Genomic DNA, 25591 nt, shown 5'->3' on the forward strand with positions numbered 1-25591 from the left:
TCAATAAGGAAACAAAATTTCAATTAAAACAGACAAAAAATATGAATATCTCACCAAAGAAGAAAAAGATAGTAGATACACATGTGGAAAAAGTGCTCAACATTAATAATAAAACACGAGATACCTGTATATACCTATTAAAATAGCTAAAATCCAAAATACTAACAAACCAAATGCTGATGAGGATGTGTGGCAATTTGTGTTTAATGATACATCTGGACAAGTCTACATCTTGTGTTACATTTACTGTTTCTTTTCATTCTTCTTCTTCCTTGTCTGTACATCTAGATGGACAAGTCTACATCTTGTGTTACATTTACTGTTTCTTTTCATTCTTCTTCTTCCTTGCCTGTAGCTGAATCAATAAACTTTCATTACTCATTTTTCTCTTTCATGTTTAGAAAGCCATATAATTTTTTCCTTAGTGGTCACTCTTGCATTTTACATTTGCATAAGTTTCACTTAGGACTCACTTGTGTGTCTGGTGGCTCCACTCTCTCTAATCTAGACACAAACTTAGCACACTTGAGTTACACACTGAACTTTCCCCTCTCATCTTCTTTGATATAATTATCTAAAATTATCTAATATTTTTTTAAACAAAGGATTGAATCCAGCAGCACTCAACAACCACCGAGTCCCATTCCCAGTACTTTTTATTTTGAGACAGGATCTCACTAACTTGTCTGAGCCGGCCTTGAATTTGTGATCCTTCTGCCTCAGCCTCCTGACTAGCTGGGATTACAGGCATGTGCCACAACACCCACACTAAGAAACATTTCAAGAATAAAATCAGGCAATACAAAGCCATTAGTGCCATGGCTTCCTTTAATGTTTCACCATTCCCACTTCATGCTGAAAAGGGTCAGCATCACAGCCTCAGGAGACCAGCTGACTTACCCTTGTCTGAGCTTGATGTTATTCTGGTTGGAAAGGCTTTCTTCCATTTTCACCAGAGCAATAAAGATTATCTTTATATCCACAACTTATTCAGGCAAAATGGATGAAAATTTCAATAAAAACTTTAAAGAAGTTGGGCACGGTAACGCACGCCTGTAATCCTAGCAACTCAGAAGGCTGAAGCAGGAAGATTGCAAGTTCAAAGCCAGCCTCAGTAACTTAGCAAGATCCTGTCTCTAAACAAAATACAAAATAGGGCTGGGGATGTGGCTCAGTGATTGAGTGCACCTGAATTCAATCCCTGGTACAAATAAATTTAAAAAAAGAAGAAGGAGAAGGAGAAGAAGTTTAAAGAATAATTAATTTTATGTGCAAATTTTTAATGTGCTTAAAGAAAAACTCTGCTAACTCTAAAAATGGGAGAGGGGAGAAGAAAGTTTCCCTGAGAACCTGTTTTCAAAAAAAGGCATTCACTATATTTTACCATATTCCAATCTCTATTGCTAGAAAGAACTAGAAGAGAACACCTGTCAGAGAAGAAATTCAAGTAAGGGAGAGCCAATACAGCAAAGCACTTTAAAATTCAAGTTGGAATGTCCAGGCACAGAGATTCTACTTTCAAGCACAAAATATTTAATTTTTTAATGAGGAATACAACCTAGTGATTGAGGGGAAAAAAATTAGCCACTGACTGATAACAAAGAAAACAAAAATACAGACTAAAATTCTACAGAAAGCAAAAGGAAATAAAGTAAGGACTGACATTAGACCAAACTGAAATCAAATCCTGACTATGTCATCTCCCATTGGTGTAACCTTCTGCAAGTGACAACTCTCTGACCCTGAGTTTTCCCCTCTGCAGAGAGAGGATCATATAATAGGAAGCTGGGAGAATCAAAAGGACACCCGTTATGAAGTACTCAGCCCAGGGCATGCTTGTGGTAGGTGCTCAACATCAGTTCCTTCCCATTACCTCCCACACTGCTTTCGTTGGCAGGTATAATATAAGGGCTTGGGGGAATTGTTAAAATTCATTTTCTCATGTTTATATTTATGAAGATAAGCCTGTTTTGCAAGCAGATTTCTGAGGTAGGCTGAGATACACAGGCCCAAAGTCTGGTGAGCACCCTGAACTGGATCAGTATGGAGCTCTGGTTCCCAGGCCAATGCCTAGAAAGACTGACTTGGCCAAGAATACAGTTTTGGTGACCAGAAATCTGCCAGAAACTAGAGCAATCAAAACCAGAAAGGATTACTTGAGCTTCGGCTCCCGTCCTTCGCTTGTATACTGCCAACAGATGAGCCCAATGAGGTCCTGTACCCTGGCGCTGGCCATTGTCACCACGGTCATTGGCAGCAGTCTATCCTGGCTTGAGTGCAGGGGGAGGTAGACATCGATCTTCTTGGTTGCAGTTGTGCCTACGTGACCCTGTGAACAGAGCACATGCAAGAGTGAAGCCCACAGCCAGGGTTGTGCAGCCCACAGAGGTCACAACCATTACTCTCAGGCCCAGGTGCGGCCCAGCCACTGCTCATCCTTTCTGCACAGACCTACTCTGAGCCTCTACTGGTCCCAAAGCAGAACACTGTCTAGCTTCAAGGGTATTTTTCCTTTAGTTTTCATTTTCTAAGGGTACAATGAATCGATCTCTCCCAGCAGGAAGGTAAATGAGCACCACAACCAAGATGAACGAGCAAGAGCAGTGATCAGAGCTGACGTTTGGCATAGTAGTAACTAGCTATTGGTGCTAACTCAATATGACCTTGGAGAACTCACCATCAGAACTCTGTGGCATCAGCTGTCCTCCCTGGAATCCACCACTGAAAAGTGTCTCCTGGAGATGTTGAGATAAGCTGCCTAGGAAGTTGCCACACTCTCTGGGGAAGCATTTGCCCTGGAATTAAGTGCTTGCCTTCTCAGAAACTACTGGGACTATGTCTACTATGTAGCATACCTGTTTACTTCAGTGCCACACAAGTTGAAGGGTCCATGGTCTTTGATGACTGCCCATCCTCACAGTGCTCTGCCTATCGCCCACACCTGCTCTTCCCTCCTGAACCTTCCACTGAGTCCTCAAGCTCCTGCACTAAGCAATGTTCATAAATCCTCAGCTGCTTTGTAATAAAAACTCCTTCAGCCTCTCTGAATCTTAATCAAAACCTGGTGTTTATTGAGGATCCTTTCCTCTGGCTGTCCTCCTTAAGAGAAGTGTTGTTTGTTTGTTTTTTGAGACAGGGTCTTGCTAAGTTGCCTAGCTGGACTAAAACTTTCAATCCTCCTATTTCAGTCTCCCAAATAGCTAGGATTATAGGTGAGCATCACCACATCCAACTCTTTTTCTTTTTTATTAAAAATAAATAAATAAATCCTCAAGGCCAGGACATAGAGTAGGTATTCTTGTTTCCATTAACACTTCTTTCAAACTATTACTTCCTCTCCCCCTTTCTTTTTTGGTACTGGGAATTGAACCTAGGGGTGCTTTACCACTGAGCTAAGTTCACAGTTATTTTTATTTTGAGACAGGGTCTTGTTAAATTGCACAGGGCCTCACTAAAGTGTTCTGAGGCTGGCCTTGAACTTATGGTCTTCCCACCTCAACCTCCCTAGACCCTGGGATTACAGGCTTGTACCACCATTCAGGCTACTTCCCCTTTCTTCCAAAAATCCCAGTTCCTTTAAGGTCCAAATCTTAACTACTCCACCCTCTTCCTCTCCTTTTCTGTTTCTGTTATTCACCAACCTCCTGGTCACTCCTCTCCCTCACTGAAGTCCTGAGTTCATCTGTCTTCTTTCTCACCCACAAACATGTCCATATGCCGTATGCAGAAAAGTGTCACAGGCAACTTAAGTTCACAATGGAGCACTTCATTGTTGTTCATTCCTGCCCATCCTTACTCATAACAGACCCTTCATTTCAGTAAGTGCCACCACCATGATGCCAGCTGCTTAAGGCAGTAGTCTTGAGTCCTCTTTCCCACTCCTACTGCCCACCTATCCCCCTAGCAACTTCTTGTGTGTCTACCCCCAAAATATACTTCAACAGGGAAAGAACTGTCTTTCAACAAATGATGCCAGGGACAACTGAATAGTCACATGCAAATGAATGAATTTGAACTCCTGCTAATACTGTATTCAAATATTAATTCAAAATGGATTGAAGATCTAAATATAAGAAGTAAAGCTATAAAGCCCATTCATAGAAACAAAAAGTATAAGTCTTCCTGAATTTGATTAGGGAACAATTTCTTTAAAACAACACCAAAAGCACAAACAACAAAAAATAAATTCGATTCATCAAAATTTTAAAATTTTGTAACTCAAAGGACACTATCAAGAAAGTGAAAAACATAACCCACAGAATAGAAAGAAATATCTGCAAAACATGTATCTGATAAGGGTCTACTATCTAGAATATATTAAGAATTTTCACAACTCAACATGAAGGTGATCCAATTAAAACACTGGCAAAGGATCTGAGCAGACGTGTCCAAAGAAGATATATAAATGGCCAGCAAACAAATGAAAAAACAAACAACTTAATCAATAAATGGGCTAAGGAACTGAACAGACACTTCTCAGAAGATATGCAATCAATCAACAAATATATGAAAAAATGTTCAACATCTCTAGTAATTAGAGAAATGCAAATCAAAACTACTCTAAGATTTCATCTCACTCCAGTCAGAATGGCAGTTATCAAGAATACCAACAACAATAAGTGTTGGCAAAGAAGTTGGGAGAAAGGGCATGCTCATACATTACTGGTGGGACTGCAAATTGGTACAACCAATCTGGAAAGCAGTATGGAATTTCTTAGGAAACTTGGAATGAAACCACCATTTGACCCAGCTATCCCACTCCTTGATCTATATACCCAAAGGATTTAAAAAAAAAAAAAAAAAAACATACTACAGTAACGCAGCCACATCAGTGTTCATAGCCAGTACAATTCACAATAGCAAACTGTGAAACCACCTAGATGCCCTTCAATAGATGAACAGATAAAGACACTGTGGTATATATACACAATGGAGTGGGTTTTTTTTTTTTTGACAATAAAAGAGAATAAAATTACGGCATTTGCAGGCAAATTGATGGAGTTAGAGAATGTCATGCTAAGAAAAGTAAGCCAATCCCCAAAACCCAAATACCAAATGTTTTCTCTGATAAATGGATGCTAATCCATAATGGGGGTGGGGGGGTAAGATGAGTGGAGCAACTTTGGATGAGGCAAAGGGGAGTGGGGAGGGTTGGAGGGGGTAGAAAAGATGGTGAAATGAGACAGACATCATTATCCTAGGTATGTGGATAATTGCACAAATGGTGTGATCCTACTTTGGGTACAACCAGAAGTCAAAACTTATGCTCCATTTGTGTATAATGAATCGAAGAGCATTCTGCTGTCATGTATAACTGATTAGAACAAATAAATAAATTAAAATTTAAAAAAACACAATGAGATACCACTTCATACCCACTAAGATGGTTATGGATTTTTTTTTTAAAAAAAAAACAAACCCTTCCCCCTCAAAAACCAAAAATACCTGACAATAACAAGGGTTTGTGAGGATGCAAATAAACTGGAACCTCATACTTTAACAGTAGGAATATAATATATTCCTGTGAAAAACAGTTTGGCAGTCTCTCAAAATAGTAAACATTGAATTATCATATGATCCAACAATTCCTCTCCTAGATATATACTCAAGAGAATGGAAAACATGTTCACACAAAAACTTGGAAAGGCATGTTCATAGCAACATTGTTTATAATAATGAAAGAATGGAAATAGTTAAAAGTTCATTAACTGATTAGTAGATAAACAAAATCCATACAGTGAAATATTACTCGGCCATAAAAAGGAACGAACCATTGATACTTGCCACAACATGGATGACACTTGAAAATAGTATGCTAAAAAAAAAGGCCAGAGGTAAAATGTCACTTATTATATTGACCCATTTATATGAAATGCCTGGAAAAGGCAAGTCCAAAGAGACAGAGAGTAGATTAGTGACTGGTAGAAATTGGGGGGGAGGGTAGAGGGACTGGGAGATATGGAGCTTCTTTTTTGTGGTATTAGAAATGTTCTGGAATTAGATAGTGATAATAGTTGGGTAACATTATGAATACATTAAAAACCATAGACTGTACACTTAAAATAGTGAATTTTATATGAGCATTATCTCAATAAAAAAATTGGAAAATACATAATTTAAAACCATCCCCCTTTGCTCAATCTCTAGATTCCAAACTTAAGTATTGTACTCTCGTCTATTGTAATTTGTTTTCTTTTTTTTTTTGGTGGTGCTGGGGATCGAACCCAGGGCCTTGTGCATGTGAGGCAAGCACTCTACCAACTGAGCTATATCCCAGCCCCTGTAATTTGTTTTCCACATATTTAAAAAAAAAAAAAAAAAAAAAAAAAAACTCTAAAAAACCTCTAATCTACTTACACTCCTCTTTAAATTCCTCCAGTGAGTTGTTCCCAGGACACAGAATGAAACTGAAACTCCTTGCAATGTCCCACATGGCAACAAATGACCCAGGCCCTGCCTGCCTCTCCATCATCATCTGCTGCCACACCCTGGCGTGCTCACCAGGCTTCAGCTATGCTGGATTCCGGAAAGTGCTCTAAATACACAAGACTGTGAGAGAGAGCAAGAATGAGGTGAGAGCAAGTGGGCTTTGTCATTTGCATCTCCCACTCTCAAGGCTTTATGAGGTGCTTCTCACTTTCTAAAAGGTTCTACTCCCTAATGTCTGTATATCTGGCTCCTAATCCTCTTAATGTGTGCTTTTGAGAAGGTTGTGAAACCTCTCAGGCTTTTGTTTCCTCATATGTAAAATGATGATAATGATGAGACCTACCTATCATGAGACCTTTGTGAGGACTATTGCCACTGTTGTTATTATTCAAGGTTTAGCTTATCTGGCTCCTACTCAGAGAAACCTTCACTGATAATGCTACAGAAAGAAGCCCTTCTCCATTATGCACTCCACATGGGTCCTGCTTGTTTCTTTCACAGCACTTAACAATTTAAGAGTAGGTATTTACTGATGTTCATCCACAGCAGACACTTCCCGCCCAACCTGGAATGTCCATGAGGGCAGTGATGATATCTGCTTTGTTTACTGCCCCATGCATGATACCTAGCATTGTGCCTGGCATAGTAAAGACTCTCAAAAACAAAAAATGTGTTAAGGGGCTGGGGATGTGGCTCAAGCGGTAGCGCGCTTGCCTGGCATGCGTGCGTCCCGGGTTCGATCCTCAGCACCACATACCAACAAAGATGTTGTGTCCGCCAAGAACTAAAAAATAAATATTAAAAATTCTCTCTCTCTCTCTCTCTCTCTCTCTCTCTCTCTCTCTCTCTCTCCTCTCTCACTCTCTCTTAAAAAAAAAAAAAATGTGTTAAGACAGGCATGGTGGTACCTGCCCAGAGTCCCAGCTACTTAAGAGACTGAGGCAGGAGGATCCTTGAGCATAGGACTTTGAGACCAGCCTGGCTAATGCAGCAAGACTGTGTCTCGAAAATGACAATAACAAATAAACAACCAAGCAAACACGAACTATGAAACTCCAGGATGAGTGTCTGAGTGACTCAGGTGCCCACCAGGACACTTGGAAGGAAATCAATAAATGTCAGTTTCTCCATCCCTCTTGTCCTTGTTTGTGGGTTTATTTCTTGGTCATTAAGAAAAATGGATGGATTTGAACAATCACATTTTCATCTTTAACATTCTAAAATTCTATCATTCTAAGGTGGAAAAGGTCAGAACTAAGACAAAAACATATAAAGTCAGTTTTAAAAAAAAGTGTTTAGAGAAATTTCACTTCTCATATAACCTAGCATCTAACATTAGATCAACTGATGGTTCCCCCAAGCCTTGTCTCTACATTATAAAGCAAAGAAGGATCTTCTATATCCCGCATGCACACAAACTCTCTCTCACTCTCTCTTCACATAAACTTGAATGCAAGTACACACACCCATGCATGGTTTTTAGCCTGGAAATAATTTTAGTGGCTAATTAAGACTTTGCCAAACATCAAGTGTTTTGACCCTGTCATGCAAGCAAAGGGTTAGAATCAGGGCAGTGGCAATCTTTCTGAACAGGTTTTATGGCTCTCAGACCCCTGCCCCTTTTCAGACCCGTATCAGCTGCTTGCACCTGCTTGTCCTTTATGTTTACTCCTCTTCCTCCTGAAGAACCAGAGCTGAGGGTCCACGGGGATCACAATCTACAGACAGGGAGACTCAAAGAGATGACAAACATGAAATAAGGCCAGGCTGACAGCACACTCCTGTAATTGCAGCTACTGGGGAAGCCAGGTCAGGACACAAGGTCTAGACCAGTTTCGGCAACTTAGCAAGACCCTGACTCAAAATTAAAAGGGTTGAGGTGTGTAGGTTGGCATTAGAGCAACCATGGGTTCAATCCCCAGTACCATCAAAAAAGAAAGAAAAGAAAGGAGAAATAAAATCTGTTTCATAAGTCTAGGTTAAAAAGGGTTAGCTTTTTAAAATCAGACCCATTTTTGTTACATAAGCTTATTATGTTGTCACAGGAGGCAAAAATGGATGTCACGGGAACCTTAAAAACAATACAATTATTAATAATAATAACTGGCATTTATTTAAAGCTAAAGCTAATTTAAGTAAATTCTGCTGTGTATGTGCCTGTTACGTCATTTAATTCTCACCATCACTTCAAGAAAAAAGGTTCTACCATTACATCACACTTATGACAAATGAGAAAACTAAGGCTTTTGAGGCTACAGACACCTTCTCCATGACCCAGAAGAGCCAGGACTCAGCCTTGAGCCAATATGTTTCCAGAGCCGCTAGTTCAAACATCAACGCCTCTTCCTCTATAGTTATTCCAAATGCAGTCAATTCCTACTCTCCTGGGCTTGAATGCCATCTCCTCTTTCCTCTTCTTTCTCACAAACACACTAGAAACTCTGCTTAGAGCAGCCTCCTGCAGAAGAATCTAGATGCTGCTCCAGGACAACTGTTAGGGGATCGAGACTCCCAGAACCATGTAATTCCACTGCTACAGGGCAGCCGTTGTTTATGGAGCAGATTTTGTCTGCTCTCCTAAGTCTCAATGCTCTAGGAGTGCACAGGAGTATGCTAGGACAGTTCCCACGGATCCCTTTATCCTCCTTAGCTTATAACAAAAAGGTAAATGTGGAGGAAACTATCAGAATAAATATGGTTGATACTTATTAAATAAATAAAGCACTTTATCTTTTTAATCTTCTAATTCCATCTTGAGGTACTGATGATGGGAAAAAGTGCCTTGCACAAACACTGAAATTATATATATATTTTTTAATAAAGGGCCTCTTCTGAAAAAGCTCAAGGTGGTGGCAGTTAGCTCAATCTAATAGTCCCTGTGTTGCAATATTTAGAGGGAATCATCTAAAACATAAAACAATCCATCAACATAATAGAAAGTAATTAACTTATAAAAAAAATAAGGTGACCAAAGGATTAAAAGTATTCATCATACATCAAGGCAAGCAACATCGAACTATTAAAAAGCAACAAGCAATAAACAAAGATCAAGTCACACTGCTTACTGCATGGCAATTTCCCCAATACAAGGCTGGGGAAATGGATGCATAATTACAGCACAAGGAAAGGAACAAAACAGAGCAGGGGAACTGCTTCCTCTTCAATGTTCTTAGTCACTTATGCATTCAACAAACACCTGCTGAACCGCCATGCTTGGATCTGAAGACCAAGTCTAGTGAACCACAGGGCAGACCAGACCCTCACCAAACTCTGAAGGTCTACAGTACAATGCGAACAAAGCCTTATAATCCCAGCGGCCTGGGAGGCTGAGGCTGGAGGATCGTGAGTTCAAAGCCAGCCTCAGCAAAGCAAGACTCTAAGCAACTCAATGAGACCCTGTCTCTAAAATAAAATACAAAATAGGTCTGGGGATGTGGAAGGGAAAAGTACAAGCTGTCATGAGGGCCCAGAAGCAATCACACTAAAGGGGGATGGCAAAGGCCTCTTGAGATAGAAAAAATTACCCTTCCATCCACAGAACTTTTGGCCCAAGGAAAAGACACTTACTGTATTTACCTGCCAGACCAACACCCCGAAGTATGAACAGGAGTTCCTCATGAAAAAATGAGATTATGGGCGATTTTAATTTTCTGCTTTATATTTTTCTGTATTTTCTATAATGAACATGTATTGCTTTACAATTAGAAGCAAAATAGTAAATATTATAATACAAAGAAAAAGGGAAAGAAGAAGGACAATAGTATCATTCAAGGCTTCAGAGCTTCAGTTTTGAGAAAACCTGGTTCAATGTTGAAAATGGAGCCTATGTTAAGCATCAAGCAAACACTCATTAAGGACATACTATGTGGGCAGGGGATGTAGCTCAGTGGAAGGGCACTTGCCTGGCACGCACAAAGCCTTGGGTTCAATCCCCAGTATCACCAAAAAAAGAATAAAAATGTTTTTTATGTGCCAGGTGCTTTGACAGGCTACTGGAAAAAAGAAGTTGAAACTATAACTCAGATACCTTCCTATGACAGATTAATAATTTCTTAAAGAAAAATTTAAAGTAATAAAATCACAATCAGCTGACAAATTTGAAATTTATCACCACTTTCAAGAGCAGCCCCCAAGCAAGGGAAAGCCCCCAATGCTGGTTTGGTCTAAAAAGAAACGTACTTCCTCAGCACAAGTCCAACTCATGAAGACCAACCAGCTACAGAGTTCTGACCCCACCACCTCTCCATAACTTGATGGCTTTGCAAAGGCAGCCAGAATCATTCAACATGTCCAAGACCAGCGGAAGTCCCCCCTCAGCTTCCTCTTATTCTGTTGTCTGTTCTCAGATAAGGCTTCCATCAGCTACTCTGTCACCCAACCTAGGACCCCTAAATCCTCCTTTTGCCTCACCTTCAATATCCAAATGCTCCTGAAATGACTCTCAAATCTTTCTTCTTCCAATTCTCACCACAACTGCCCCAGTTCAGGCCTCATCATCTCTAAGCCAGACCACTGCAGCAGTCTCTCACGACTATCCCTGTATCTCTAAATCCCTCCTCTCTTCAAACCTTTATCTCCTTATTGCAGACAATGTGATTTTTCTCAAATCACACACCATGCCAGTCAGAAACATCTGACAGCTCCACAGCTCCCCAGCTCCCCGGTGCTAGCGCTCTGACTCCTCAGCATGGCAGCCTTCACCATCTGGTCCCAGGACATCACTGCTGAAGTGGATTGACCAACAGTGCAGAGCTCAGGCCTGGAGTCGGCTAGGTCCAGGTGTGAATTCTGGAATCACTTCCTTAGCTGCTAGACCTTAGACTGAACTTCTCCCAATCTCCATTTTCTTGGAAAAGCAAACAAAATGTATATAAAATACCTGGCACACAATCACTGATCAAGAAACATAGTTCTTCTGTCCTTTAATTTAAATGTCTCCTCTTCCAAGAAGGCTGAAGTTCAAGATGATTCCCATTCTTCGCTCTCCTAGCAATTTGATTCATACAGCCTTACGGTTTTACATTTTTTGTACCTACCCTCACCACATCCTTCCCCAGCCTCATTCAACTGGGGGTTACATGAAGGGAAAAGCTATGCCTCATCCATTTTGTACTCTTCTAGGGCCTAGAACACGGCAGATTTGGGCTTAGTTTGTTGAACTAAAAGAACTCCTCAGATTACCTTTCAAAATGGGCCCATGAACTACCACTTTTCTCCTACCCCAGGTAAACTGGCTGTACCTCTTCTACTTCAGGAATACCTTATATCCCCAGCACCTAAGACAGGGCCTGATATACAGTAATTACTTATACATACGAATGATTAAAATTCACTAACACATTACTTTAAACATATGGAGACACTATCAAGCTATTTTCCCATTGTCAGAAATGGAAGTTGTTAGCAGAGCATGGTGGAACACACCTGTAATCCCAGTGGCTCAGGAGGCTGAGGCAGGAGAATAACAGGTTTGAAGCCAGCCTCAGCAACTTAGATTATAAGCATCCTAGTGAGACCCTGTCTCAAAACAGAAAATAAAACAGTCCGTAGATGTGGCTCAGTGATTAAGCACCCTGGGTTCAATCTCTGGGAAAGGAGGAAGGAAAAGTGGGAGAAAGTGAGGAAAAAAAGAAATGGGAGTTGTTTCCAATATTCCACTATTACAAATAATATTCTCACATTCTATATAATGTCCAAATACATACTCCCAGAGATATATTGTTGGGACACAGGATATGAGTGCTTTGTAGTTTGTGATATATGTTGGTTCAGGTGCACTCTTTTGAAAAGTGTCTTTATGTCAATCATGAGAGATCAGTATTATGAACCACAGGTATTCTAATTAATAACTAGCTCACAAAATGTAAAAACATAAAAATTCAAGTAACTTCTAACACACAGAATATGTACAGAATTGAAATATACAGAAACTGGACATGATGAGTTAAAACATCACATCTATAACAGATCTTTTTCTATTTGATTCCATCAATTAAAATGACATATAATTGCTGCCTAGTATAAAACTAATTTCAAAATTATACACCTGATAGTTTCAAAATAGAGTAAGCAGGAGGGCAAAAATGTTATTCAGTTTGAAATAATTTTGAATTAGGACTGTCCATATTGAGTCCTTGCCTAGCATGTATAAGGCCCTGGTTCAACTTCCAACAAGGGATGGGGACACTATCCATATCAAGTGAGTTAGCTGAATTCATGAATTAAGGCTGTTGGACAAAGATTCAGTTAGCAGTGCTACTTAACACCAAAGTTTGTCAATAATCAACTGAACATCATATCTCAAAAATATTGCTAAGTATTCAATTTCTGTGTTAAGACAAAGAAACAGAGAAAGAATAGACAGCTTGGCTTTTGCAATTAAAGAGACAAAAAAGCAGGCAGCATTATTCCATTAGTCACAACTGTACAAGCAGATCATTATATGTAACTTTAATGTGGAAATAAAATATATAAGTGTATCCAGATAATGTCATGATGCAAATTGACTACTATTATTTGTAGCCTTCAAAATATAAAACTCTCTTCAAGGAATGGCTGCAGTACTGTTCTATCAGTACCTTCCTCCCAACTTCCTCGAGAAGTACAAAGGCTGTGGCTTAGTGGCAGAGCAGTTGACTCACACATGTGAGAGGCACTGGGTTCAATCCTCAGCACCACACAAAAATATAAATAAACAAAATAAAGATATTGTTTCCATCTATAACTAATTATATATATATATATATTTTTTTTTTTTTAAAGGAAGGGCAAAGGCTATGTATTCTACCCACAGCCTGGCAGTTAATAACACAGTATGCAAACTTGGTATAGGAGTCTCAAATGATCACTTCTTTGACAACATATAATGGACTTTATTTGATCAGAAGTAATGTTTTCAAACAAAATCTGACCTAAGCCAGGCTTACCTGGCAATTAAAAATAAAGAGGGTCTACACAAGGAAGAAAAAACTTACACCCTGGTTTTATGGGCTCAGAAAAAGAATTCATTATTTTTACATTCAAAATGGTAGCAATGAATATGAATAGATTCTGTATGAAATTCTATGACAAATCCATTCAGAGCTATGGAGTTGGCTTTGTGGTTCTATCTTAACCCTCAATAAATCTGGGATACTTAAAGGCTATTAAATTAACATATCCCTGATCTGGCACCTGTAGTCAAGTTAATTTGTCAAAAACATTTCTATAGTTTGTCACTGGACACTATTTTCTGACAAGTTAAGTTTAAAATAAAATTGACAAAATCTCATTAATTTCCTCTGAATCACCAACCTTGGTTCCATTAAGCTTTTATTATCAAGAACGTCAACTGTCACTTTCTTTAACAAGGTCAACTTCCGATCTGAGTACTTCCAGGATCCTTGCCATATTAACAGAAGCTAGAGAAGCAGTACAGTGTGGTTAAGAGCACAAGCTAGAGAGTCAATCAGACCTGAGCTCAGGTCCCCAAAACAACACTTACTGTGTGACCTTGGCCATTTAGTTAAGCTCTCTGAGTCATTATTTCCTCACCTACACAGTGTAGATGGTAGCACTACTTCTTCAAGGGGTTGTAGAGGGGATTTGATAAGACTTTTCTTTTCCCTGTGCCTGGCCTACATGCTTAGAAAATGTTGGTTGTCTATGATGCTTTTTTTTTCTACTTTTATATTCATAGCTTAAAACAACAACAGTTTTATTGCCATTCATAAGACTTTGAAAACCATAAGGATCATCCACTTTAATGCATTTTCAGCAAATGGCTGCCTTACAATCTCTCCCTTCTCCTCCACTACCCAGAGCCCTGCCACCTTCTGAAGCAAACTCTTTGTCTTGGTTTTGGGGCAAACATCTTTACAGCTAAACATGTTTCTTCCTATTGAGCTGCAATTTCCCTGTGGATTTTACTCACTGATCTTAGTCCCAGCGCTCTGGAAATGTGAACAGATTTATTTCCCGTTCCACAGCCCCCTGCTTCACATACCTGGAACTCAGAAAAATTCAGTGCAGAGTGAGCCTACTATAGTCTTTCCAGAACACAGCACAGCAAATACTCCTCCTGTTTGCTTTCCTTAAGCCAATGACCTTTGTAACTTTTCCTTCCATAAAATCTATGGCAAATGTAAATCAATAATCCAGTCCTGGGAACCAAAACTGGAAAGGAGATTTCTGAACTCAGGAAATGTTTTCTCTATTTAAAATAAAATTTTCACATTTTTAGTCTCTGACACTTTTTTTTTTTAGAGAGAGAGAGAATTTTTAAAATTTTTTTTTTTCCAGTTTTCGGTGGTCACAACATCTTTGTTTGTTATGTGGTGCTGAGGATCGAACCCAGGCCGCACGCATGCCAGGCGAGCACACTACCGCTTGAGTCACATCCCCAGCCCTCTGACACTTTCTTAAACAATAAAACACCTAGGTCTTTTGGTTTCAACAATTCAAGGTATCAAATGAAGTCTGAGAAATACACTCATATAACTCTTCTGTTTCAAGATATCAACTAAGAAACCAGCATTCATGTTCAAATATAGGTAAGCAGTTTCACAAACCATGAGGAGATATGAAGAGGAAAAAAATAAAAGTCCCTCCATACTATATCAGGGATAACTATCATTTTCTCAATCTTAAATGCAGAAAATTGTTCCTCATACCATCTTTTTACCATCATGTGTTTTAATAAACCAATGATGCCAGGCCCCACACTCTGCAGAATCAATAGGACAGTCTAGATCCTGACTGCCAGCTTTGAGCTGTGCAAACACTGGTAAGCCCATAACACCTCTGAAAGTCAATTTCCTCAGCTGTAAATAGAGATAAGACTATCTACTTCAAAAGAATGGCTGGAGGGCTGGGGTTGTGGTTCAACAGTAGAGCACATGCGAGGCCCTGGGTTCAATCCTCAGCACCACATACATACATACATACATACATACATACATAAAATTAAGGTATTGTGTCCGAGTAAAACTAAAAAATAAATATTTAAAAAATATGGCAGGTAATATAAAGTAAAACTAAATTATGTTCAAATGTTTTGTGGGGCTTAAGGGTACAGCTCAGTGGTGAACTGCATGCTTTAGTATGCATAAGGCTCTGGGTTCCTCCACAGCACCTTCCTCCCATGAAAAACAGCTCTATGAGCTTCAAACTACACAACTGCCAGGTATTTCTTGTTATTGTTACTAAAGCTATTGCTCAAACTGAGCAGATTTGGGTACAAAATATTCTGAAGCATGAAGCTGAGATGCATAGGCAATAAAGATCTGTTTGTCTTTGTCTCTTTCCCTCTGTCATTGTGAAAGAAGGGCTGTAGTGTTCTCCTTCCATCCAGCCCGAGGAGGGTCACAGCAGGTACCAGAATGTGTTCTCACACAGGTACACTCCAGCCACCTTAAAGCCACTTTGATACCACGAAGTGTCTGTTTTGAATTTTCATGGCTGGTGTGGGATTCTTTAGATCATTAATGTTACACAGCACTTTGCATTTAATTATACAAACAATGGCTTCCATAATGATGATGATATCAGGGAAAGGGAATCTGTATGAACTAAGCCCCATCACCTAGAATAAGTTTAGGAATCTCTTCATTATTAAATCATTTATATAATAAAATCAATATGCTTTAAAAGTAAAAATAGGTTTTTTTAAAACCATAAGTAAAAGTTACATGTTTTAAACACTATCAATTATGGTAATATAATGAGTCTTTTTAAGATTTAATATCAACTTTTAAAATTAAAACTTGATGGAGAATGTGTACTAGGCTCCATTACTAGATGATGGATCTCTGAAGAGGCTATAGTACAGACTCTGTCACCTCCTACATCATATGAAAACTGTGGTATAACTCTCCAACTACCGCAAGGACAATTCCAGAGATGAAGTATTTTGAGAATGTAAAATTATAAAAATGTTAAAGGAAATAATCCAGATATATATGCCACATTTATTTCACATAAAAATAAAGATATTGTGTCCATCTTTATTATTGAGTCTCAGCTGATTAAACATTATAAAATTCTTAAGTGTCAAAAGGCTCCTTAAAATTATAGTTTCCTTAATTTGAATAGTTTTTAAAATTCTCAAATTTCTATACAGTGGTAACTATGTAGCTAAATGTTTTTATCACTTTAAAACTCAATGTTCCTTAATTGTATAATTCAAAAATTTCACTGAATCATTATTTAGGAAGACCTCTTAAAATTAATAAAAACCTCTTAAAATTAATCTTTCATGCACATCCAGCTTATCCAAAGTTAGAATTTAATTAGATGGCCTTGGCATAAATGGGCTTACTACTTTATTTGCTCAATCAGCGTATGTCTTTTCAGTAATTATAATTAATTCAAGTCCCTGACGCACCTCCTAGCAAACAATGTAAAAACATCAGACAAAATGGAAATAAATAGCTTTACATTTCTCCAATTACAACATTCACTTTCACCCTCAAAATGCACATGTGTAAATAACTGAGATAGGTGTTACTCTGTATAGGAAAAGGTGACACAAAGAACCTACAACTCTGGTGACAGAGAAAGATGCTTACCTACAGCAGAAAATACATTTTTTTCACACTATTAAAAACAATACAAATACAAAAGGCCAATTGAGAGTTTTCATTTGACAGAGTTTGCAAATGTATGTTGAAATATAAACAGCAGCAAGTAAAAGAGAAGCTGAATTATTATTTATCAGGAACAATACTTCCTGTTGGAAACAATCACTTTCAACTATACACAAAATTTACAGTTGAGAAACAGTGCAAAAAGTCTAACCATCCAGTCTTCATCCCACATGCCTCCCAGATAGAATCTAGGGAAAAGGAACAAGTGAGAGAACTTTATTTTTAAAACTGAGGGGACAGCAGGATCCACGGGATAATAAAAACTGTCAGTACAGAGTACTTTAAAAAATAAAGTGCTCTCTGCCTGTCACACTACTCAATTAGGTAATCAGCACAGCAACACAAAAATGAAATGAACCGCCACAGAGCTGACAGTCCTGGTGGGCAGTGAGAACAAGCAGAGAGTACGTTCTTCTGCATACACCCTTTACATTCCCACCTCAGTTCTCTCTGTCACCGGCAGGTTGCAGCTGCTGATTGCCTTTTTTTTTTTAAATATATTTTTTTAGTTGTAATGGACACAATATCTTTATTTATTTGTTTGTTTGTTTGTTTGTTTATTTTTATGTGGTGCTGAGAATCAAACCCAGTGCCTCACTTGTATGAGGCAAGCGCTCTACCGCTGAGCCCTAGCCCCAGCCCCTGCTGATTGCCATTTATTGGGCACCCCCCAGAGTCCAAGTACTTTTCAGACATTATCTCATTTAATACACCCAGAAGTCTTATGAGGACGGCTTATTCCCTCTTAGAGCTGAGGGATGAGCAGTTCATTACACAGACTGCTCCAAACCCCTCAGCTGGAGTGGGGAGGTGTGTCAGTACTCAAACCCCAGGTCTATTCACCTGTCTGTTCACTCTGGGTGAATCCCTAGCCCCAAAGAACTCCTGGGAAAACCTGAGTATTTAGGAAAGACTACCAAGGTTACTGGTTCATGCTATATCCATGACATCAGAATTGGGGGTCCCGTTTGGTGGGCATGGGCATCCTCTGGTTGAGACCCATGGGAAGATCTGAGCTGCTCCTTTTACAGCCTCGCCTGTCACACTGCGCTTGCAGCTTGGCAGTGATCACTATTATTAAAGAGGGAGACAGGGTCACCTTCCAGGAGTTACCTCTGGTGGGCAGGCAGGGAGCAGAAACTGTTTCAGATTTCCTTGCTGCTGGGCACATAGAGGAACTCAATAAATACTGTTTTCAGTGATAAAAATACAAGTGAACTCGGCTTCTTAAAATATGGGCAGATCCCTCTGATGAGGTTATCAAAAAGCAGAGGTCAAGTAGCGACTCACAGCCACAATCTTTACTATTGGATTAAGAGGCTCCTCATTAATTGTGAGGTATATCTGTTACTAAATCTGGCTACCCAGGTGGCAGTAGCCAAATGTGCTTTGATAATGACAAAGGAGGAAAACAACAATTTGGTCCTCGGAGAGATGGGCAAGCAGCGTATGGTAGGACATCAACATCAAGCTCCGACATAAGCAAAGGGTCTGATGAGACAAAAGGTCCATCTCAGGTTGCGATTCTCTGCAGAAATGGGCAGCACAAGACCTGCTCTCACAGAAACTGACAAGTCACCAGGGCACCAGGGTCTCCAGGGTGTCTCCTCAGCCCTCTGGCATTATTTTCCTCTTGTTTCTCCTGAGTCTTAGTCAGTTTGATCTCCTCTGAGGTTCTAACTAAACCAGACACAGGGAGAGTCGGGGATTTTATCTTATTAAAATAGATATGGCTAATTTGTCTTTTCAAATTCATTTTAAATTAAATTGGATTTCCTCGGAAGGCTGCTAGGTCAGTTCCCCTGCTGTGAACACAGGACAAAGGTTAATTGCAAGCCCTTCACCAGCTCCACTGTTCTCCTGGGCAGGCTCTGAGAACCTGCCCCAAGAGGTGGGGAAGGCTTGGGTTTATTGGGCAATAATGCTGCCATTAGAGCCATTTACCATTATGCCAGAAAACACTTTATTTTTTTTAACTAAATAACAAGATATGATTGCAATAACAAGAAAGAAATGTAATAATGTTACCAACTGATAGTTATAAAACACAAAGCCAAAGAAAACAGCTAACCTATTTGCCTTGCTAAAAGGCCCCTAAGATGCAAAAGTGTATACCTTCCTGGAGCAAACTGTTTTCCAGTTTCAATGTAAAATTCCATTAACATTTGCACTTAATTTATCTCATTTAGACTGTCCATGTTTATGAAAATTTAACCCAGTAATTCCCTGTTATATAAAGCAAAACAAAGTATGAATACTTAGATACAATGTAAATAAAACACTTTATCAATTATATTTTTGTATTCTAAATTAGTGACTTCACTTAGCATGTCTGCCTTGCACAGCACCACACTATTTTTCAATTAAAGGTCCAGATGTTTCAAAGGCTCCAGTAGGCAACGGCAGTTATGAGAAATGCTTTATCTGCATTGTAATCATCACCACCACATCAGCTCCAGGCTGCATTAACATACTCATGTTTTAGTCCAGCTCCCCTCCTAACAGAGCAGGTAATTATGCAACACAGCAGAGAAACACAAGCCTAAGAGCTGGACAATTTCCTTACAAGCATTCACCTGAGCAACACATTTTCATACACAAACAATTTTCCTGGAAAATATTTTATTATATAGTTAACCTCCTTAACAGGAACACAGGCCATTTCAGCAATTTTTTGTTAATAAAGAGTGAATACAAAGATATATCAAATTTAGCTTCAAATATTATTTAACATATAAGATGGACTGTGAATACATTGCTTGTGTACAATGAAAAGAAACCAAAACTTTGTTAAAAAAAAAAAAAACATCATTTGTTATCACCTAAGCCATTTCTCCTCATTTTTAATACCAGTGTCAACTGTTGAACAAGTCATTTCAATTTTTATTCCTACTATCCAAAAATGACAATTCACCTGAGCTGAGACTGAGCAAGTAAAGCAATTATCCTTGTTCCCATTCGATAGGAAAAAAATACCAGAGCAGAACAAAATGCAATCCTGACAGCTGCAACAAAAATGCTATTGTATTTATTATTTAGTTAATTAAATGACTCTTACACACAAATAGAAGAGAATAACCTATGTTACAAGAGATACTACTATGCTTGGTAAACATGGTATAATTTGATGGGAAATTATAGTTCCTCATCGTTAAGAGAAATTGTAATAAAATTAACTTAATCATAGAATTTTAATTATTCTATAAAATTACTTATTTTGAAATCCTCCAAGAGGAGGTGTCCTAATGAAGAAGATATTCAAAAGATAAATGCCTTTACAAATATTAAAACCTCAGACAGGTCAAATACTGGCAGGTTACACTTTAGCGTCTGAAAGCAGACAGCTTCCCATCTTCCTGAAGGAACCTTAGGTGGAACATTTTTAATACATCACCATGTCACTTTTTAATGTGCCCCAATCTATTAACCACATGGCAAACTAACAGGGATTTTTAAAATATGGGTTTTATGGCTTTATGCTGGTGATTAATTAAATAAATAGCCACCATTTCACAAATCATCCCTCTAATTAGTCTAAAACAGACACTTTGCATTCACTGGTATTACTGCCATCTGAAGCTCACAGAAGGGCAGGAGCAGTGCGGCATGGCCGCATCTCTGCACTTTGGAGCCCATTGTTGTGGGCTCCACGGCTGGCATCCCACCCTGCCACCCAGAGGCTGACGTGCCATCTTTGCAGGTGCTGCAGTCAGCTGGAATTTGGCTCCAGCTGCTCAGAAAAGATGTTCTCCTTAATTATTCTCCCTCACCCTAAAGGAAACAATGGAACAACAAAGGAATGAAGTGCAACCTCCAGCTGCAAGCAGAAGAGGCTTCACCCCACAGCCCATGGAGTGAACAGGGAAGCTGGTTGATTTAGGAATAACTCAAAGCATGCTATTGTTGTTATCCTGAATTCAGATATTAAGCAATTATCCCCAAATTATATTCTTGAAAAGACTCCATTCAAAGACTGAGATGTTCACTCTTTGAAACTGATAGGAATTCAACTTAACCTGTTTTAGCAGCTTATTTTTACAATATAATTCCTCTGAAAGCAAATTAAACTGAGAAATAATTTTTAGTGCCAGAAAAAAAAATCAAGTGGGAATATATCAAGAACCAAATTTCCTCCAGGAAAGACGTCCTAATCTCTTAAACTTCATTAGATATATTCAGAGGAAGGAAGGAAAGATGCACAGACAGAAGGAACGAAAGAAGGAAGGAAGGAGAGAATGCTAGAGAGGGAGGGAAGGAGAAAAGATGAAAGGAAAAGGAAAATGGGAAAACTAAATAGGGACACCACACCACACTACACCACAAATTAAAGGAATGTCCTTATTTCCCATCTTTAAGAACATTCCTTAAGAATGAGAGGACAAAATGGCTCAGAGTGGAAAAGACCTGGACCCTGAAGCAAAATAGGCTCTGAGGGTTTTGCGCCTTTAGCTAAGGTATGTAACCCATTTAACCTCAGTTTCCTCCCGTATAAAGGATTCTAGCTCCTATCCTGAAAGTTAAAGGGAACTGAGATTCTGTCCTGGCACATTCCCTGCATACTGTTTTTGCATGCTCAAAAAACAGTGACAGTGAGAAACTGCATCAGTGAAAACTGGGTTGAAGGCAGAGCCTAGTTTCCTTGCCTTCACAGTTTGAAAGAGCCAGAGAGACGACCACACAGCCCACACTGCAGACGCTATGCTCCAAATATGATACCATTTTTAGAAGCACAAAAGGTCCATGTACACAGAATAGAACACTATGTTTGTGGAGAAGAAATAATCAAGTTTCTGTAATTGTGTAGAACTGTGGGAGTGTGTTACTGAAACTCTTCACAAGGTAAAAAACTGGAAAGAAAATGAATGGGCTCTGGACTCAACAGACCGAGGTTTGAATTCCAGCGTCACTACTTACTACTTATGTAACCTCAGGCAAGTTTGTTGAACTTTCTAAGTCTCAGTTTCCCAGTTCCAAAATGGTGATAACAATAAATTCTTTATAGGTAAGCTAAGAAGAATGATATACCACAGTAGACACACTGCCCTATAGTAAACAAATAATTCCTGCTATATTAAGTCGAATCACATAAAACATTGGTGTTCAATCATTTATCACCTACAATATTGCAATTTTGTAAACTGGGAGAAATTACTAAAAATTTTCAAAAACAGAATGGACACCATTCCTATCAAAGGAAGACAAACAAGGTATAAAAGTTGTTTGTAGAAAGTGGCTCTTGATTCCAACAATACAGCAGCTAATATTTATTAAACATTTAGTATAACACTGACACTATCCCACACTTTTTGACATCCATAACATTAGCTTATATAATCTCAAAACAATGAGGTCAATTCAATCTTTCTTCCTATTTCACAAAGAAGCCTGTAGAAATGCAATGACCAGCCCGGGGGCACAGAACAGAACTGGGAAGCTGGAATGCCTGACTCCAGAGTCCTAGTTCTTACCCATTATTGAAAATGCCTCCCCACAATACAAAGCTACTTATTTTGCATTTAGTAAAACTGTTTGGAGCAAATAATTTACAAATCAGCTTTCGGACCTTTCAAAGGAAGGACATGTCAGTGGACCAGCAAGCACCAATAGGAGGTTACTTAAGCAGCAGCATTAGTGACTAGGATGATACCCACAGCATCTAGGATACCACTTCTCCCATCTCACAGATTATTACCAAAGAAAAACATCAGACAGACTTTGAAGTTTCCAGGAAAAATCCTAAAGTTTTAATCAAACAGCTGCTATGTTCCCATTACGTTACAGTCAGGCCTTTTCGATGTGTGACAAAGGCAGCAAAGCTTTTTATTTATTTTTTTGTTCTTTTCTCATTTATCTATTTGTGTTTACATCCCTTACTTCTTGAATTCTTTGATGTATACAGTAACAAGTCATCACAGAGAGGGAAATGGCACTGACAGTGGATGCTATTCAAGTTAAGGAACACCCAAATGCCAGGCTTTCAAGCCAATGTTCTAAAAGCAATCACACTTGCATTTAAGGCTTCTTGGGGCCGCCTCTATGGCACCAAAATCTACCAAAGATAAAGACAATGTTTGTGCTAAGTTGGGAAAGTGGAGACATCAGCACTTCTGCCTGCAGACCATTATTTCTGCTCTCCAGACAGCACCTGATAAAGTGTCTGGAGTGCTGTCTTCTGCGCAGCCACTGCTCTTCCGAAGCCCTGCTCAGGGTTTCCCTGGGGTTTCCTCTGCAACAACTGCAGCAGAGACTGTGAGAGGAGACCAAACGAGCTGCCTTAACCTTCCCGTAAACTGATATTTCCATAGAGGATTAAGACAAACGTTTCAAATAAGTCAATTTCCTTTACTAAAAAACCAAAGTGACAATAGTAGTATCAAGAGAAATACACAGAGACAATGAATAAGACATACTTCTCTTGTCTTTGAGCATACAAAAAATACAGAGCAAAAGGTCAGGAGGAGGTGGGTTATGCAATTCCCTCTTATTTCTGACAGGAGGCCTACAATGCAGCTTCCCTTAAAAGTTACAGAGAATTAGATTGAGGCATATCAAAGGGAAGAGGGAAATGTCTAAAAGCTTCATATTATTTGATGATGCTGCACTATTACCTTTGAATTCTTGTTGATTATAAATTTGTCTAAGAATGCAACTATGTCTTTTTTTCCTAAAAAGATGCTTCTAGAACTCTGGGGACTTCAAACAATTACTTTCTGAATTAGTGAGAATGAAAACAAACTACCTTCTTAAGTACCCTAAGCAGCAACCTTAGGCCACAGGAAGCAGAAGTTCCTTTTGACCCATGCCATACACACACTCGAACAAAGAGAAAAGAAAAAATTTGAAAATTCTGCATTGTTAAGGATCACAAAGGTAATACAGAGAACTTAGATGGAAGGCTAGGTCTGACTGACTCCAAAAGATAACCATCATAACTTGTTATTCTCTCCCAAACTATTTATAAAAGCATTTTAAGGAAAAAGCTCTTGGAAAAGCTGCTTAACTGCATTCTGAATGAACATTTTCATGAACTCAAGAGCCATGGTATATATTGAAGTATGAACTTTTCCTTCCTTCTATGCATATGTTCCTTCCACAGCATTACAGACAACACACTAAAACCTATTTCACATAGGACTTCTATGCAAGTAGGGCAAAATATGTATCCTAACCAAATCTCAAACAGAAAATAACTGAAAATTGACAAAATACAAAAACATTTATTTTACCTGATTCAATAGTTTTTAAGGGTTACAAAAGCCCCAAAATTACATGAAAAGGAAAATTCAGAAAGGAAAACTATACAAGTTTTGCCTCAATGATGGTATGTGCCAAACAAGATGATATTAAGCATCAATGATTTCAGTCAGAAAGATACATGGGAGAGCCTATCAATAATACATAATAAAGCTGAGACACACCCCCCCACCAAAAAAAATCTGTGAGAGTAAATTAGAAGTAAGACCTCCAATCTGACCTCTGCCAAGAAAAACTACCAGTGCCTCGGCACACCAATTGTATTTTTCACCTGAGACTTCATAAACACAAACCAACCTTCACATGAAATTTCCATCCTCAAGTCATAATATCTGATGGACCAGAAAGACTTAAACCAAGAATTTAAAGTGGTCCTTGGCTATTAATGCCCCCAGGTGACAGGCAAAAGCAAAAACAAACCCTCTCGGGAAGAACATTTATGACCAAATAATTCCAACAAAAAAAATGTTCTAAGAAAGAAACTGTTATAAATCACAAAACATAGAAGGAATCATGAAATGGATCCAGAAAGACTAGAGTTAATAGAATGATCAGAAACAATACAAAATAAATGTTGCTGGGCATGGTTGTTCCATGCTTGTAATCCCAGCAGCTTGGGAGACTGAGGCAAGAGGATCATGAGTTCAAAGCCAGCCTCAGATTCTTAGCGAAGCCCTAGGTAACTTAGCGAGACTCTGTCTCAAAATAAATGTGGTTCAGTGGTTAAGTGCCCCTGGGTTAAATCCACCATACCAAAGATAAATAAAATAAACGCTAAAGAAAAATTTTATCCCAGTGCAATGGCAAACACCTGTCTTCCCAGAGACTCAAGGGGCTGAAACAAGAGGATTGCAAGTTCAAGGCCAGTCTCAGGAACTTAGCAAGATCCTGACTCAAAATTAAAAATTAAAAATAAAAAGGGTACCGGGTACAGTGGCACATGCCTGTAATCCCAGTGGCTTGGGAGGCTGAGGCAGAGAATCACAACATCAAAACCAACCTCAGCAAGGGCAAGGTGCTGAGCAACACAGTTCCCTGTATCTAAACAAAATACAAAAATAGAGCTGAAGTTGTCAAGTGGCCATGAGTTCAATCTTTGGTACTAAAAAACAAACAAACAAAATATAATATAATAAAAAATAAAAATAAAAAGGGTTAGGGTTGTAACTCAGTCGTGGAGCACTGCTGGGTTCAATTCCTTTTATTGAAAAAACAGACTACCCAAAAGTCTACGGATGTAGGTCAGTTTTACAGCAATTGCCTAGCATGCTTAAGGCCCTGGG

General features: G+C 38.9%; 1 protein-coding gene and 1 non-coding gene across 10 annotated transcripts in view; both read right to left on the minus strand.

Moving 5' to 3' along the window:
• Mapkap1 (MAPK associated protein 1) overlaps window positions 1-25591 on the minus strand; it is a 231391-nt gene that overhangs the window by 118323 nt on the left and 87477 nt on the right. For 8 of the 9 annotated variants that reach the window (XM_040286329.2, XM_040286328.2, XM_005320968.3 and 5 more), the window contains one exon: window positions 2157-2329. In XM_040286329.2, coding sequence (XP_040142263.1) covers window positions 2157-2329 — 173 coding nt within the window. Of the gene's footprint in view, window positions 1-2156; window positions 2330-14413; window positions 14435-25591 lie in introns of those variants that run through there. The other variant, XM_078048220.1, reaches the window with a different exon arrangement.
• Window positions 6204-6275, minus strand: Trnav-cac (transfer RNA valine (anticodon CAC)). Its single transcript has one exon. It is a non-coding gene; the product is annotated as a tRNA-Val (tRNA).

This window comes from Ictidomys tridecemlineatus, chromosome 4 (assembly GCF_052094955.1).
Source record: "Ictidomys tridecemlineatus isolate mIctTri1 chromosome 4, mIctTri1.hap1, whole genome shotgun sequence".
Lineage (NCBI taxonomy): Eukaryota > Metazoa > Chordata > Mammalia > Rodentia > Sciuridae > Ictidomys > Ictidomys tridecemlineatus.